At 53.1% G+C, this 16555-nt stretch overlaps 1 protein-coding gene across 2 annotated transcripts; it reads left to right on the top strand.

Moving 5' to 3' along the window:
- Window positions 1-2920: 2920 nt before the first annotated feature.
- LOC120757592 (myosin-7) lies at window positions 2921-15857 on the top strand. Of its 2 annotated transcripts, none has more exons than XM_040075032.1 (39): window positions 2921-3121; window positions 3547-3690; window positions 4105-4261; window positions 4369-4396; window positions 4627-4738; window positions 5092-5184; window positions 5302-5365; window positions 5569-5667; window positions 5756-5859; window positions 5939-6077; window positions 6162-6280; window positions 6384-6533; window positions 6709-6879; window positions 7004-7313; window positions 7397-7464; window positions 7599-7686; window positions 7803-7920; window positions 8009-8132; window positions 8323-8459; window positions 8542-8668; window positions 8782-8910; window positions 8981-9223; window positions 9577-9753; window positions 9870-10015; window positions 10108-10198; window positions 10813-11202; window positions 11292-11418; window positions 11519-11637; window positions 11942-12138; window positions 12346-12529; window positions 12765-12930; window positions 13009-13133; window positions 13216-13524; window positions 13673-13876; window positions 14080-14205; window positions 14308-14583; window positions 15038-15133; window positions 15536-15670; window positions 15759-15857. In XM_040075032.1, the coding sequence occupies exons 1-39, from the start codon at window positions 2921-2923 to the stop codon at window positions 15777-15779; spliced, it is 5814 nt and encodes a 1937-aa protein (XP_039930966.1). In that variant the 3' UTR covers window positions 15780-15857. The 2 variants fall into 2 exon arrangements, with proteins under 2 accessions (XP_039930966.1, XP_039930977.1); XM_040075043.1 differs by having other exon boundaries at window positions 15762-15779.
- Window positions 15858-16555: the final 698 nt, after the last annotated feature.

The raw sequence follows: 16555 nt of genomic DNA, 5'->3' as shown, positions 1-16555 counted from the left end.
AGATACCTTAGGGGAATCAGGGAAAACGTATGGAAATTTAGGGAAGGGTAGGGAGAATAAAAACTTGATGGAAGTGAGGCAAATTGAGGGAGATAGGAAAAATTCAGGGAAAATACGAGGAAATTTAGGTGTAAAAGGTCAGAATAGGAAAATTAGGGGAAATTGAGGCAAAAATAGCAAAGTGAGGGCATTAGGGGGAAATTGTGGAAAACTAAATTTTGCCATAATTTGGGAAAATCAAGGGGAAAACAAGGAATTTTGGGGCAAATTGCAGACAAAAATAAGGACATTTAGGGAAAAATCTGGAAAATTTGGGAAAATAAGGGGACACCAAGGAAATTCTGGGCAAATTGATGGAAATATAGGGAAAGCAGGGGGAACCAAGGAAATTGGTGGCAAACTGGGGGGCATTTAGGAAAATCAGGGGAAAACCAAGGAAATTGGGGGGAAAATCAGGAAACTTTGGGGAGAATCAGGAAAATTAGGTGAAATTCAGACACCTGGTCCTCTATAGGGCATCTCATAGGATGGATGGGGCCTGAATACCAGGGTGCCCCTGTCTATTCTTAGGTGAGCTATGGGGATTGAGGGGGGGAAGGGGAACCTGTAGGGCCAGCCCCATATATGGTTAAGAGGTGAAGGTGCCCCACAGCCCCACTGGCGTCACAAGCTGATCGGATGTCAGGGGTTGTGGGGGGGGATGTCCCAAAAATATCCCATTGTGGGGGGAGGGAGAGGGAACAAAGGGATGGGAGGAGGGGCACAGATGCCTGAGCTCCCTTGGAGGGGGAAGCAAGGGGGGGTCACACCTGTCCTTTGTCTGTCTGTCCCCTCCCCCATCCCAGGGGGACCCAGGCATCCAGACGAGTTTTTTGGCTTGCCTCATCTATCCCGTAATAAACTGGGGGGGGTGGAAGGAAAGGGGAGTTAGAGGGGGCCCCTATAGGGGCTGAGAGTGGGGCATCCTGTGGGTGTGGGGAGTCCTGTGGGTCTAGGGGAGCCCTATAGGGATTCTATGAGGCCAGCAGTGGGTTGTATGGAAGATCTGTAGGCCCAGGAGTGGCCTGTGGCCTGAAGGGGGGAAACTATGAGGGCCCTATAGGGAAATATTTAGAGGTCCTATGGGACTGGATGTGGGTCCTATAGGACCATGGGACTGGGGAGGGATGTCTGGGAGGACCCACACTTACAGGGATCCTATGGAAAGGAAGTAATGGGAACACTGTGGGGCTGAGAAGGGTTCTATGCATGTCCTATAGGGCTGGAGTGGTGTCCTATGGGGCTGGGGGTGCCCTATAGAGCTGGAAATAGGTCCTATGAAGTAGGGGGGAGCTATAGGATTCTTGTGGGTATGAGATATGGGGGTCCCATGGGGCCAGTGGAGCTTTATAGGTCCATAGGGGTCACTGCACCCTATGGGGCAGTGAAAGTCCTGTAGGACTGCGGAGCAGAGGGAGGGCCCTAGGGATTTGGGGAGTGTACTGTAGATCCATAGGGGTCACCGTGTCCCTACAGGGCAGTAAGGTGGCCTTGAGGTCACCCATCTGTCCATGCCCCCCCCCTCCTTCCTGGTGACGCAGCTGCAGGGGGGAGGGGGTATATAAGGGGGGGTCCCCCAGCCAGAGCCTGCAGACGCAGGGGCAGGTGGGGCAAGGGGCACTCGGAGCACTGTGAGGGTCTGGGAGGGGGTTATGGGGGAACTGGGGGCAACTGAAAGGGAAAGAACAGGGAGGAACTGGGAGGGAACTGGGAGGGTCTGTGGGTGAACTGGGAGGGACTGGGAGGGTCTATAGGAGAACTGGGAGGGTCTATGGGGGAACTGGGAGGGACTGGGATTATACTGGGAGGGTCTATAGGGGAACTGGGAGGGACTGGGAGGGACTGGGAGGATCTAGGAAGGAACTGGGAGGGTCTTTGCGGGAGACTGGGATGATACTGGGAGCATGTGTGGGGAAACAGGGTGGGACTGGGATGATGCTGGGAGGTTTTATGCGGTAACTGGGAGGGACTGGAGTGATACTGGGGGAGGAAGGAGGGTACTGGATAAGTCCTAGGGGGATACTGAGACTTACTGAGCAGTACTCTGTGTGTGTGTGTATATCTGTGTGGTGGTGTACTGGAGAGGTGCTGGGGGGGCTGGGATGCTGGGATGTAATTGGACATATGAGGATATACTGGGACAGACTGGGACATACATTGGGGCGGGGGGGGGTGGTGCTGTTGTGTCCCGGAGCAGGACCAGAACTGCCCTGAGTTTGCACTGTCATCCCCTGACTCGGAAACCACAGAGAGAGGTGGGGCTGAGTAGTGGAAAGAACGGAGGGGTGTCTGGGGAGGCTGGGGGTGGCTGGGAGGGTCTGGGATGATACTGGGAGGGTCTGCAGGGGAACTGGGAAGGACTGGGAGTTGTGCAGGAGTACTGGGGAGTACTGGGAGGCGCTGGGGTGGGATAAAGGGCAGGCAGTGTGAAGCAATGCAAGGAACAAGGAGCACTGGGGAGGGCACTTGGACTTCTAAGAAGGAATTTGGGATGGAGATGAGGACAACTGGCAGGAGCTAGGAGCACTGGAAGGGAACTGGGAGCACTGGAGAAGAATGGGAGAAGATGAGATCACTTTGGTTGGGGCTGACTGGGAGCGCTGGAGAGGAAGTGGAAGCAGTGGGAGGGAACTGTAGATGATGGAAGCACTGAGAATGGACTTGGGATGGGCCAGCTCGGAGGAGTGGGAGCATTGGAGAGGAACTGGGGGCAGTGGGGAGGAATGAAGGAGTTGGGTTGACCAGGAGGAGAAGATGTGGAGAAGAACAGGGAATTATGGGTTCACCAAGAAAAGAGCTGCAGTGGGGTCAGCTGGGAGGAACTGGCAGCACTTGGAGAGTTTGATCCCTCCTACCCCTTCCAGCCCTGTCCAGCACCACCATGCCTGACGTGGAGATGGCTGAATTTGGGGAGGCCGCCCCCTATCTCCGCAAGTCAGAGAAGGAACGGTTGGCTGCCCAGACCCGCCCCTTTGACCTGAAGAAGGACATCTTCGTCCCTGATGAAAAGGAGGAATATGTCAAGGCCACCATTATCAGCCGTGAGGGCTCCAAGATCACTGCTGAGACCGAACATGGCAAGGTGGGGGGACCCCAGCCGCACCTGGGACACCAGAACCTCAAAATAGCAACTCTATTCCACATGGGACACAAAGAACCCAACCCACCTTCTCTAGAACCCAAGAAACATTTAGACCCCAGAATGCCTTCTGCAGCACCCACTGGATGCTCAGATTCCACAGCATCTTCTCTAGAACCCAGGAAATACCTACACCCTGATCCACCTTTCCCAGAACCCATTGGACAGCTAGACCCCATCCAACCTCTATTACCCCAGGGACACCCATTCCCCAAAACACCTTCTCTATCACTTGAGGGACTCCTGGACCTCCTCTGGCTCTCAAGGGAACACCCAGATGCTCAGCTCCCAGCCCTTTGAGAGGGAACAATTGGGGCAACTCGTTGCCCTGTGTTCCTGCTCCATGGGATCCTCTTTACCTTGAGCAGACAGTGACAGTCAAGGAGGACCAGATCATGCAGCAGAACCCCCCTAAGTTCGACAAGATTGAGGACATGGCCATGCTGACTTTCCTCCATGAGCCCGCCGTCCTCTACAACCTCAAGGACCGCTACGCATCTTGGATGATCTATGTGAGTTGGGAGCCCATGAGGTTCTTCAGACCCCATGCAGAACTCGGACACCCTTGTAGATCTCTTGGGCCATATAGATGTAAGATGTCCCTTCTCCAGATCTCATGGTCCACCCATAACTGGGATGATCCTTCTTCACACCTCTTGAGCCACCCAGATCCAAGATATCCCAGACCCTTTGGGCCACTCAAAACTAGGATGTCCCTCCTCCAGAGCACATGGGCCACCCAGAACTGGGACATTCTCTCTCCAGATCTCTTTGGTCCCCTACACCCAAGATGTCCCATCTCCAGACCATAGGGGTCACCTAAACCCAAGATGTCGCCTAGACACAAGAGGTCACTTGTGCATACCCCTTGGACCCACTTGGTGGGGGGGGCACCTCCTGACTGACTCACCCACTCCTTTCTCCAGACCTACTCAGGGCTCTTCTGTGTGACTGTCAACCCCTATAAGTGGTTGCCCGTCTACAATGCCGAGGTGGTGGCTGCCTACCGGGGAAAGAAGCGGAGTGAAGCTCCACCCCACATCTTCTCCATCTCTGACAATGCCTACCAGAACATGTTGACAGGTAGAGACCCATAACCATATTCCCTGCTCCTTTTTGGGGAGCAGGAGATGTGGGGCAGAGCCAAAGTAGGCTTCAGAACTTCATGTTTCTTCTCCTTATCCCACCAGATCGGGAGAACCAGTCGATCCTCATCACGTGAGTGATCTCATCTGTAAACACTGTCTTAGTCCTGCTCACAGCTAAGACCCCCCACACCTGGCACATAGCCCCTCCCCTTCCCCCTTGAAGTCATGCCCACTGGCCAACCCTTTATCACTACATGGACTTGTCTGTGGCGATCCATTATCCCTCCCTCCCCAGTGAGTCCCCACCCCCAGCACTGCAGCACCAGTATCCAACCATTTCTCTCCCTTGACTACCTTCAGCGGAGAATCCGGGGCGGGGAAGACAGTAAACACCAAGAGGGTCATCCAGTACTTTGCTGTCATTGCTGCTATCGGTGACCGTGGCAAGAAGGAGGCAGGGGCCCCAGGCAAGGTGAGGGTAGTGGGTGGGGGATGACACCCTGGGGTCTGTCCAACTAATGACACAATCAACCACCCAAACAGTTACCCAACTGAACACCCAAAAATCCAACTAATCATCCAACCAACTAACCAACCAATGAGCCATCTATACAAGCTTCCATTCATCTGTCCCATCCCCATCCAACCAACTAACCATCCCTCCATCCACCCATGGGATCTACCCACATCCCTGTCCATCAATTCGACCACCCATGCAAACCTTCATGGACTGCTGTGTTCTCCCATCCATCCATTTAAACCTCACACCCTACATTCCCTGCCTCTTACTGCGAGAATCCCCTGACACTGTTCCATTCCATCCAGGGCACCCTGGAGGACCAGATCATCCAGGCCAACCCTGCCTTGGAAGCCTTCGGGAATGCCAAAACTGTCCGGAATGACAATTCATCCCGATTTGTGAGTGTTGGGGGGGTAGTCTGTGAAGAAGAGTCTATGGGGTGGAGTCCATGGTCTGTGGGTTGGGGTGTTCTGGGAGAAGGTGGCCACCTCCACCTCCTTCTACTATTCTTCCAGGGGAAGTTCATTCGGATCCATTTTGGGGCTACTGGGAAGTTGGCATCAGCTGACATTGAGACCTGTGAGTAGGTTGAGGGAGGGCTCCATGAGAGGACATTTTGTTGTCCACTGTCCCTCCATTTATCTCTCCATCCATCTGTCCATCCTTCTCCTCATACCGCCATCCATCTACCCTTTCACATTCTCAAGCCTCCCTCCGTTCATCCGTCTAACTCTATCTCCTCATCCCAACTTCTACCCATCTTCTCTTCATCCCCACCCCAGACCTCCTGGAGAAATCCCGTGTCATCTTCCAGCTGAAGGCTGAAAGAAACTACCACATTTACTACCAGATCCTCTCCAATAAGAAGCCAGAGCTATTGGGTGAGCCATGTTCCCAACCTACTGGCAAATACCTGATCCCGCACCCCTTTTGGGACCTGCCTATCCCAACCTCTTTTTCTCTTTTTAGACATGATGCTGGTAACCAATAACCCGTATGACTATGCCTTCATCTCCCAAGGAGAGACCACAGTTCCATCCATTGATGATGCAGAGGAGCTCCTGGCCACAGATGTGAGATGGGAGGCCATCAGGCAGTGCGTATGTATCTCTGTGAGCTGGAGAAGATCTTGATCACATTTTTGCCCCACAGAGTGCCTTCGATGTCCTGGGCTTCACCCCAGAGGAGAAGAACTCCATCTATAAGCTGACAGGAGCCATCATGCACTTCGGCAACATGAAGTTCAAACAGAAACAACGGGAAGAGCAGGCAGAACCAGATGGCACAGAAGGTTGGTTCCAGCCAAGGTTGAGGTGGAAAATGAGATGAACTCCATGGTCCTTCCAGGTTCATATTTTCTCTTCTTCATCCTCAGAGGCAGACAAGTCAGCTTACCTAATGGGGCTGAACTCAGCAGATCTTCTCAAGGGGTTGTGCCACCCTCGGGTCAAGGTGGGCAATGAGTATGTCACCAAGGGGCAGAATGTTCAGCAGGTGAGTAGGACATCCCCAAAATGTCCTTGGGCTGACATGGTGCCATCTCCAGCAAGGAGGATGTCAAGAGGCTTCTCTCACTGGTGGGGCGTCCCTTTTCCAGGTGATTTATGCTGTTGGAGCCTTAGCCAAAGCCGTGTATGAGAAGATGTTCAACTGGATGGTGACTAGGATCAACAATTCACTGGAGACCAAGCAGCCACGACAGTACTTCATTGGTGTGCTGGACATTGCTGGTTTTGAAATCTTTGATGTAAGCCCTGGTTGACTGTGTTGTGTTGGACCCATTGGGTGTAGAGTTAATTCTACTGGATGGCCAGATGACCTTGTTTTCATTTGTGTTGACCCAGTTGGGGCTCAGGTTGATCCCACTGAACATATTAGTTGTTCTGTTGACCCCCTTGGACATCTCCTCTCTCCTTCCCCAGTTCAACAGCTTCGAGCAGCTCTGCATCAACTTCACCAATGAGAAGCTGCAGCAGTTTTTCAACCACCACATGTTCGTGCTGGAGCAAGAGGAATACAAGAAGGAGGGCATTGAGTGGGAGTTCATTGACTTTGGCATGGACCTCCAAGCCTGCATCGATCTCATTGAGAAGGTACCACCTCCCTCAGGGCCACATGAGGCTGGGGAAGAGCCCTGCAGTTTGGCAGGAACCCCGAAGTTGGCCAGCTGGGTTGTACTTGGTGTTCACTGTAGACAACAAGGTCTTTTCTTCCTAGCCCATGGGGATTATGTCCATCCTGGAGGAGGAGTGCATGTTTCCCAAGGCCACTGACATGACCTTCAAGGCAAAGCTCTTTGATAATCACCTGGGCAAGTCGGCCAACTTTGGGAAGCCACGAAACATCAAGGGGAAGCAAGAGGCCCATTTTGCCCTTGTCCACTATGCTGGCACAGTGGACTACAACATCATTGGGTGGCTGCAGAAGAACAAGGACCCTCTCAATGAGACAGTGGTGGGGCTCTACCAGAAATCAGCCCTGAAGCTCTTGGCCAACCTCTTTGCCAACTATGCTGGGGCTGATGCACGTAAGAGGAACCCCCTTCCTCAGCATCTGGGGTTTTTCCCATCCTGTCCCTGTCCTATCTCATCCTTTCTTCTTCTCCAACAGCCGTGGAAAAGGGGAAAGGAGCTAAGAAGAAAGGTTCCTCCTTCCAAACTGTTTCTGCCCTGCATCGGGTGAGAGTACAAGGGATCTTGGTGGACCACAGTAGGCATGGAAAACATGTCCTAGGACAAGGGATGACCCTTGGTGGGACAGGCTGGGGGGTGTCTTCATTCCCTTCATCATCTTCTTCTTCTCCATCCTTCAGGAGAATCTCAACAAGTTGATGACCAACCTGCGGTCCACCCACCCTCATTTTGTCCGTTGTATCATCCCCAATGAGACCAAGTCTCCTGGTGAGCCAGTCCCTGAGGGTTGATCCAGAGGACAGTGCTGGGCCCTAGCCAAAGTTGATGGTGGGGAGCAGTGCTGTGGGGCAGGCCTTGACTCACCAGTCTTGATGACCCACCAGGTGTGATGAACAACCCCCTGGTAATGCACCAGCTCCGCTGCAATGGGGTCCTAGAGGGCATCCGCATCTGCCGCAAGGGCTTCCCCAATCGCATCCTCTATGGGGACTTCCGCCAAAGGTAGGCACAGAGGAGAAAATGGGGTCGGAGTGGTGGACAACCCCATTGGAGCTGATTTCAGAGTTTTCCTGTCCCCTCTGGTCACCAGGTACCGCATCCTGAACCCTGCCGCCATCCCTGAGGGGCAGTTCATTGACAGCCGCAAGGGTGCTGAGAAGCTCCTGGGATCCCTTGATATAGACCACAACCAGTACAAATTTGGACACACCAAGGTGAGGTCACTTGGTCTCAGTTCTGGTGGTCCCACCAACCACAAGGTTTTCATGGTGGGACCAGATGGACTCTATGGTCCCATCATGCACTTGCCCACCTGCCCATCTGAGCTCCCTCCATCCACATCACTACCATCCCTCCACCACGCCTTCAAATCCCAGCAGCACTTAACTTCATCTCTCCTTAAAGGTCTTTTTCAAGGCTGGCCTGCTAGGGCTGCTGGAGGAGATGAGGGATGAGCGCCTGGCCCGGATCATGACCCGCTTGCAGGCCCAAGTCCGTGGTTTCCTGTCCCGTCAGGAGTTCAAGAAGATCCTAGAGCGCAGGTAGGTGGTGAGATGGAGATGGTGTTGCATCCATGTTGAGTGGAAGCCCCTCGTGACCTACATCTTGATGTGGCTTCTCCAGGGACTCATTGCTGGTGATCCAGTGGAACATTAGGGCCTTCATGGGGGTAAAGAACTGGCCTTGGATGAAGCTCTACTTCAAGATCAAGCCCTTGTTGAAGAGTGCTGAGACAGAGAAAGAGATGCAGGTAGGACAAGACCATGGGTAGGGAAGGTGGGTGGGTGGATGGAGAGAGAAAGTGGTATGTGGGGACACAAAGGAAGAAATGAAATTTACATGGCACCTTTGTGCCTCTCACAGAACATGAAAGAAGAGTTTGGGCGGCTGAAGGAGGCCTTAGAGAAGTCAGAAGCCCGGCGAAAGGAGCTGGAGGAGAAGATGGTCTCCATGCTGCAGGAGAAGAATGACCTTCAGCTCCAAGTTCAGGCTGTGAGTGACCTAGATGTCCCGGCCTTGCGCTCCTTTTTCATTCACCTCAAACCAAGCTTATCCCTTCTAGGAGCAAGACAATCTGGCTGATGCTGAGGAGCGCTGTGACCAGCTGATCAAGAACAAGATCCAGCTGGAGGCCAAGGTGAAGGAGATGACTGAGCGGATGGAGGATGAGGAGGAGATGAATGCTGAGTTGACAGCAAAGAAGAGGAAGCTGGAGGATGAATGCTCAGAGCTGAAGAAGGACATTGATGACCTGGAGTTGTCATTGGCCAAGGTGGAAAAGGAGAAACATGCCACTGAGAACAAGGTGAGTGTCGGGAGAGGTCTTGACCTCAAACTCTGGGGAACTGAACTGACTTAAGCCAAAGTGAACAGAGTCTGGTGAAGAGCTAAGGTTGGTTGGGTTGGGCTGCCAAGAATCAAGGCTGTTTGGCCTGACAAATTCAAGGCTGGATGAGTTGGGTCATGAAGACCCAAAACTGCTTGGGTTGGGTTGTGATGATCCAGGGCTGGTTGGCTGGCATGACCAAGAATCAAGGCTGGTAGTGTTTTCCTACACCTCCTGACTTAGACCCAGCTTCACCAAGAGCAAGAACAACATCCTGTCTCTTTTCCTACCTCTGGTACCAAGCTGGAGGCCGGATATTTCTCCTCCTGCAGGTCAAGAACCTCACAGAGGAGATGGCTGGGCTAGATGAGATCATTGTCAAGCTAACAAAGGAGAAGAAGGCCCTGCAAGAATCTCACCAGCAAGCCCTGGATGACCTGCAGGCAGAGGAAGACAAGGTCAATACCTTGACAAAGGCCAAAGTCAAGCTGGAACAGCAAGTGGATGATGTGAGTGTTGGTTGCAATCCTGTGATGGGCACATAGCCTGTCCCCTTGGGGTCTGGAAGTCCTTCTGGAGTGTGTGTTTGCAGGGGCTGATGGGTGTGTCTCTTCCTCACTTGCAGCTGGAGAGTTCACTGGAGCAGGAGAAGAAGATCCGGATGGACCTGGAACGGGCCAAAAGGAAGCTGGAAGGTGATTTGAAGCTGGCTCAGGAGAATATCATGGACCTGGAGAATGACAAACAGCAATTGGATGAGAGGCTGAAAAAGTAAGGGCCTGCAGACTCACTTGTCCTTTACCTATGACAACTCTGCTGAGCACTTGGGAGAATGACTTACTGGTGCTTCTCTCCACACCTAGGAAAGACTTTGAGCTCAATGCCCTCAATGCCAGAATCGAGGATGAGCAAGCAGTTGCAGCCCAGCTCCAGAAGAAGCTCAAAGAGCTTCAGGTGAGGTGGGCTTCAGCTTGGGTATCAAGCAAAAGTAGGGACGAGTCTTCCCCATTATCTTCTCCATACATTTTTGAGAAGGACGTAAACCAGTGTGCCACCCACCTGAGGTCAGAAGCCCATGACATGTCCCTTAGAACCTCGACAGAACCTCTCTGTTATATATTGCCTTGAAATTACTCATGGATTCCTGGACAGGTTGGCTTTCATGTGGGTTGAGCTGAACCAATGGGTTTGGAGTACTCAAAGTAGGGAAAGCATCTTGGGTAGAATCATCTGAACTAAGCAGACCATCTGGGTTGAATCACATTCATTCCAATGTCCTTAGAGAAGTTTGTGCTGAGTTGTCTGTTACCCAGTTAGCTCTAGGACACGTTGAGCTGAATGCCCTCAAGACCAGTTAAGTTGAAGAATCTCAAAGTAATTTGAGAAGATTGAGTGTCTTCAAATAAGGCCAGGTTGATCTGGAGAGCTCAGATCTTGACTAGGTTGAAGAGAACTGGATGGGATTGAGACTGATTGAGGTGAAGGGTCTACAGCTGTCTGGGATGAGCTGAAAAGAGGAGTTGGATGAAACCAAATCTGCTGAAAACATGTTCATCCCCGGAGCACAGGCACGGATTGAGGAGCTGGAGGAAGAGCTGGAGGCAGAGCGCACAGGCAGAGCCAAGGTGGAGAAGCTGCGCTCAGACCTGTCCCGGGAGCTGGAGGAGATCAGCGAGCGGCTGGAGGAGGCAGGTGGTGCCACTTCAGTGCAGATTGAGCTCAACAAGAAGCGGGAGGCAGAGTTCCAGAAGATGCGGCGGGATCTGGAGGAGGCCACGCTGCAGCACGAGGCTACAGCCGCTGCGCTGCGCAAGAAGCATGCTGACAGCGTGGCCGAGCTCAGCGAGCAGATTGACAACTTACAGCGTGTCAAGCAGAAACTGGAGAAGGAGAAGAGTGAGCTCAAGCTGGAGCTGGATGATGTTGGGTCCAACATGGAGCAACTGATAAAGGCCAAGGTAGGAAATACGTCTCCAGCCATGAAGGGACAACACTTGCACTACCCTTTCAATGCTCCCTTTCATCTTCTTGTCCTTCCTGTTTTTAGGCCAACCTGGAGAAGATGTGCCGCACCATGGAAGATCAAATGAATGAGCACCGAACGAAGTCCGAAGAGGCTCAACGCATGGTCAATGACCTCACCACTCAACGAGCCAAGCTGCAGACGGAAAATGGTGAGGGGCTTGCTCTTCCCTAACCCAATTGCCTAATTCTTGCCCAGTGGGGTGGCTTTGGGGTGTCTTGGAAGTGATTATCCACCATTTCACCCAACAGGTGAGCTCTCCAGGCAGCTGGAGGAGAAGGAAGCCTTCATCAACCAGATGACACGAGGGAAACTCACCTACACACAACAGCTGGAGGACCTCAAGAGGCAGCTAGAGGAAGAAGTCAAGGTAGGGCTTTACTGGGGGTTAGTGGGGCAGAAAGACATCTCCTGTGTCAAGGATGCAGTTGATTGGGATTGAGAGGTACATCATGAGCTTGCCTTCACAGTAGGAGAAAAGGAATTGAGGGTCCTCAGTTCAGTAGCGCTGGTGGGTTATAAGGAGGTGAGGTTTGGGTTGGGTTGGGTTGGGTTAGGTTGGGTGGGTTGTTTGGTTGGTTGGTAACTAGGTTGATGGAGTTGGAGAATGCCAATATAGCTCAAGTTGATATGGACCCAACTTCTCCTCACCACATAACTCTCTCCTCTCGCAGGCCAAGAATGCACTGGCCCATGCCCTCCAGTCAGCTCGGCATGACTGTGACCTTCTGAGGGAGCAGTATGAGGAGGAGACAGAGGCCAAGGCCGAGCTCCAGCGCTCACTCTCCAAGGCCAACTCTGAGGTGGCACAGTGGAGGACCAAGTATGAGACAGATGCCATCCAGCGCACTGAGGAGCTGGAGGAGGCCAAGTGAGTAATCTCTCCATGAAGGAAGCTTCTATAGGGCAGGGCAGAGTGGAGACTCTTCCACAGTACAAGGATCCAGAGACTGTATAGGAATCTGGAGATGGTAGAGGAGATCCGGAGCAGAGCCTGAGATAACCAGTGGGTGGAAGAAGGTTTGAGTTGACCCACTTGGTCCATGGGTCACCACAGCCAGGTTTTCTCCCACGGCAGGAAGAAGCTGGCCCAGCGGCTGCAGGAGGCTGAGGAAGCAGTGGAGGCGGTCAATGCCAAGTGTTCCTCCCTGGAGAAGACCAAGCATCGGTTGCAAAATGAGATTGAAGATCTCATGGCAGACCTGGAGCGGTCAAATGCAGCAGCTGCTGCATTGGACAAGAAGCAGAGAAACTTTGACAAGGTGGGAGGATGAAGAAATGGTGGAAGGAGAAGAGTGGGAATGGGGTAGAGAGATGTGGGTCCCATGAATCAAAAGCAGGCAGGAGAAGTCCAGAAGAAAGCTGAACAACTTTCAAGGGCCATGTTTTAGCAGAGTTTCAATTCCCTTTCAGAAGAGTATTAGGGAAAGGAGAAGGAAGATGGAAAGAGGGTTCTTCATGGGCAAACCAGCAGCTGAGCAGATGTTTTCCTCATAGATTTTGTCTGAGTGGAAGCAGAAGTTTGAAGAGTCACAGGTGGAGCTGGAAGCATCACAGAAAGAGGCCAGGTCCCTCAGCACAGAGCTCTTCAAGCTGAAAAATGCCTATGAGGAGTCGCTTGATCACTTAGAGACTTTAAAGAGGGAAAACAAGAACCTCCAAGGTGAGACCATGATACTCCCCCTGCCCACCTTGTCCTCCACCATTTTCCACCAAATCTGATGGGTTATCATCTGGGCAGAGGAGATCTCGGACCTGACGGAGCAGCTGGGTAGCAGCCACAAGACCATCCATGAACTGGAGAAGGTCCGGAAGCAGCTGGATGCCGAGAAACTGGAGCTCCAAGCTGCACTGGAGGAGGCTGAGGTGAGCCAAATCACATCCCCATGAGGCCCTAATTTGTTCTAGTCTACTCTGTGGTCTTCTAATTTCTCTCTGTCTCCACCAGGCCTCTCTGGAGCACGAGGAGGGAAAGATCCTGAGGGCCCAACTGGAGTTCAACCAGGTCAAGGCAGACTATGAGCGCAAGCTGGCTGAGAAGGATGAGGAGATGGAGCAGGCCAAGCGCAACCACCTGCGGGTGGTGGACTCACTGCAGACATCTCTGGATGCTGAGACCCGGAGCCGCAACGAGGCCCTGAGGCTGAAGAAGAAGATGGAGGGTGACCTCAATGAGATGGAGATTCAGCTCAGCCATGCCAACCGTGTGGCTGCTGAGGCTCAGAAGCAAGTCAAGACATTGCAGGGCTACCTCAAGGTATCCATCAGATCTCTATCCCCTAAGCATATTGAGATGTAGTAGGTCCCACTACCGAAAGCTTCGGAAGAAAGATAGAGCCACTTCTCCACCTTGAGCCACTTCCTCACTATCCCCATTCACCGTCTTCCCCCATGCTGCCTTGTAGGACACCCAACTGCAGCTCGATGACATGGTACGGGTCAATGAGGACCTGAAGGAGAATATTGCCATCGTGGAGAGGAGGAACAACCTCCTCCAGTCAGAGCTTGAGGAACTGCGGGCAGTGGTGGAACAGACTGAGAGAGCCCGCAAGTTGGCTGAACAGGAGCTCATTGAGGCCAGCGAGAGGGTCCAGCTTCTCCACTCACAGGTGAGACCTCGCATACCTTCAGTGAGAGGAGTCACCTCCATGTAGGGGTGTAGGCTTCTAATGGGTTGAGTCGTCAAGATTTACAGATCCTTTAAGCCTACAGAGTTGGCAGGGAGTAGGGGGGCATTAGGTACTGGGGGGTTAAAAAAGGATGTGTCAGCAGTTCAACAGATATCTCCTGAGATCCTCTCCTCTACCTCCAGAACACCAGCCTCATCAACCAGAAGAAGAAGATGGAGGCTGACATCTCCCAGCTGCAGACAGAGGTGGAAGAGGCCATCCAGGAGTGCAGGAATGCTGAGGAGAAGGCCAAGAAAGCCATCACTGATGTGAGTGCCATGGTGGGACCAACATCTAGCACACCTTCCACTGGAAGGTGATGGTAAGCATGCTTTGGTCCTCCTTCTCTGCTTGCTTTTCTGCTTGGGCAGGCGGCCATGATGGCAGAGGAGCTGAAGAAGGAGCAGGATACCAGCGCCCACTTGGAGCGGATGAAGAAGAACATGGAGCAGACCATCAAGGACCTGCAGATGAGGTTGGATGAGGCCGAGCAGTTGGCCCTCAAAGGGGGTAAGAAGCAGCTGCAGAAGCTGGAGGCTCGTGTGCGGGAGCTGGAGAATGAGCTGGAGGCAGAACAGAAGCGCCATGCTGAGAGTGTCAAGGGTCTCCGCAAGTCTGAGCGTCGTGTCAAGGAACTCAGTTACCAGGTGGGTTATCTGAGGTGGTGGTGGAGGTCAACCACTCTCCCTGTGGCCCCAGGGCCTCATATCTCATGCTCTACATGACTTAGAACACAGCTGACCTGCTGGCCAGAGAGACACAGGTAAACTAGACCACCTACTGCATGTATGTCTGATACTTAAGTGAGATCCAGAATACCGTCTGGGTCATGAGCCACCCAGGCCACCTCTCAGTGTCCCAGCATCCATGGGGTCTTTGCATGATCCAGAACCACAAGTGGGACCTCATCAGGAGCAGAAGATACCTTCAAACTGTGAGACAACCCACTTTCTGCCCCACAGCTGAGGCTACCTACAGAAGCTCCAAGAACATAATTAACTGTCCCAAGAACATAATTAACTGTCTCCTGACCTCGCTGCTCTGGTGGTGATTCAAAGCACAGGTAGGGTCATGTTCTGACCCACGTGTTTTACCCCACAGACAGAAGAGGACCGCAAGAACCTGGTCCGGCTTCAGGACCTCGTGGACAAGCTCCAAATGAAGGTCAAGGCCTACAAACGACAGGCAGAGGAGGCGGTGAGCACTGGGGGGACATCTGTGGGACTACCCCTCAGGAGGGGACAGTGTGGGATTGGGATGTGGGAGAGGATGTGGGGAGTAGCAGGGGACCTTGGGGTGGTCAAGGAGTGGGGTGTCAAGGGGTGAGGAGAGTTGGTCAAGAGAAAGTAGGGAAAATGAGTGAGTGGTGGGATGCAGAGACGGTGGTGGGAAGGGTGGATGGGTGGATGGATGGATGGATGGAATGTTGGATGGATGGAATGTTGAGTAGATGGTTGGGTGGCTGGAAGATGGGATGTCTGGAAGGACAGGTGGGTCCCGATGGAGCAATAAGAAAATAGGATGGGGGGACAGCTGGCAGGGTAGCAGGAGGGCAGACAGAGCTGTGTGGGAGCCTCACTGGTGTCCCTGCCCCCTCAGGAGGAACAGGCCAACTCCAACCTGGCCAAGTTCCGCAAGGCACAGCACGAGCTGGATGAGGCAGAGGAGCGTGCTGACATCGCCGAGTCCCAGGTCAACAAGCTGCGGGCCAAGAGCCGCGACATTGGAGCCAAGGTGGGACTTTCCCCTTGCCCTACAGCTGCCCCATGTCTGCCCCACAACTTCCTCATGCTCACAGTCCCTTTTTCTCATTCTCCATCAGAAGGGACTCAACGAAGAGTGAAGCTTTGGACCCCCAACAATATCCCCTGGACCTCCAAGTGGCCCACCCCCACTCCCAGCCCCCTAACCTTGGTCATCCAATAAAAAGCATTGAGCAGCAGCAGTTTTTGTGGGGCTGTGTTTGTGTGGGGAGGGTGGGGTTTCCCCATGGCATGGCACCCACAAGGTGTCTGTAGCCCACACAAGACAACCAACCAGTGTGCAGCACAGTGTGCCCACAGCATGATGGAACCAGACCCCTAGTGCAATGTGATATGAACCATGAGCTCAACCTTGAGCTGCCACACAGTGTATCTCTATCTGCTCCATGGTGCTCTGTAACCTCAACCTGCTCCACACCAACCTAGATCCATGTGGGGGGAGAGACAGGTCTGGGGGAAGATGTGGGGGTGGGGCAGGAGGGGCCCCTTAGAGGTGGGGGACAGCATCTAGGGCCCCCACATATGAGGCAAAGCCTGAGTGGACCCCTTGGATATGTCTTGGTTCCTGAGGCTGCACCTTCTCCTGCTTCAGGTGCTGGGGTCCTTCTGTCCTGGCCTCAGTGGTCCCCTAACCACCCAGGCTCCATGCCAGTGCACACCATGTCCCACAGCTCCCCACGTCCTACTGACATTCTGTCCCATGTCCCTCCATTGTTCTGGACTTTCCATTCATCACCCCACCACCTCTTGGCCCACCAGCCCTGTGTCCTCCATCTCCCATAGTCCTTCTACCTCCTCCACGTCCCCCAGGTCCCTGCATGTTCTCTATGTCCCACTGTCCCTCTGTCTCCTGCCT

Source organism: Hirundo rustica, chromosome 1 (assembly GCF_015227805.2).
Source record: "Hirundo rustica isolate bHirRus1 chromosome 1, bHirRus1.pri.v3, whole genome shotgun sequence".
In the NCBI taxonomy this organism is placed as follows: Eukaryota; Metazoa; Chordata; class Aves; order Passeriformes; family Hirundinidae; genus Hirundo; species Hirundo rustica.
The sequence above is the reverse complement of the archived record's forward strand: the minus strand, read 5'-3'. Positions and strand labels throughout refer to the sequence as shown.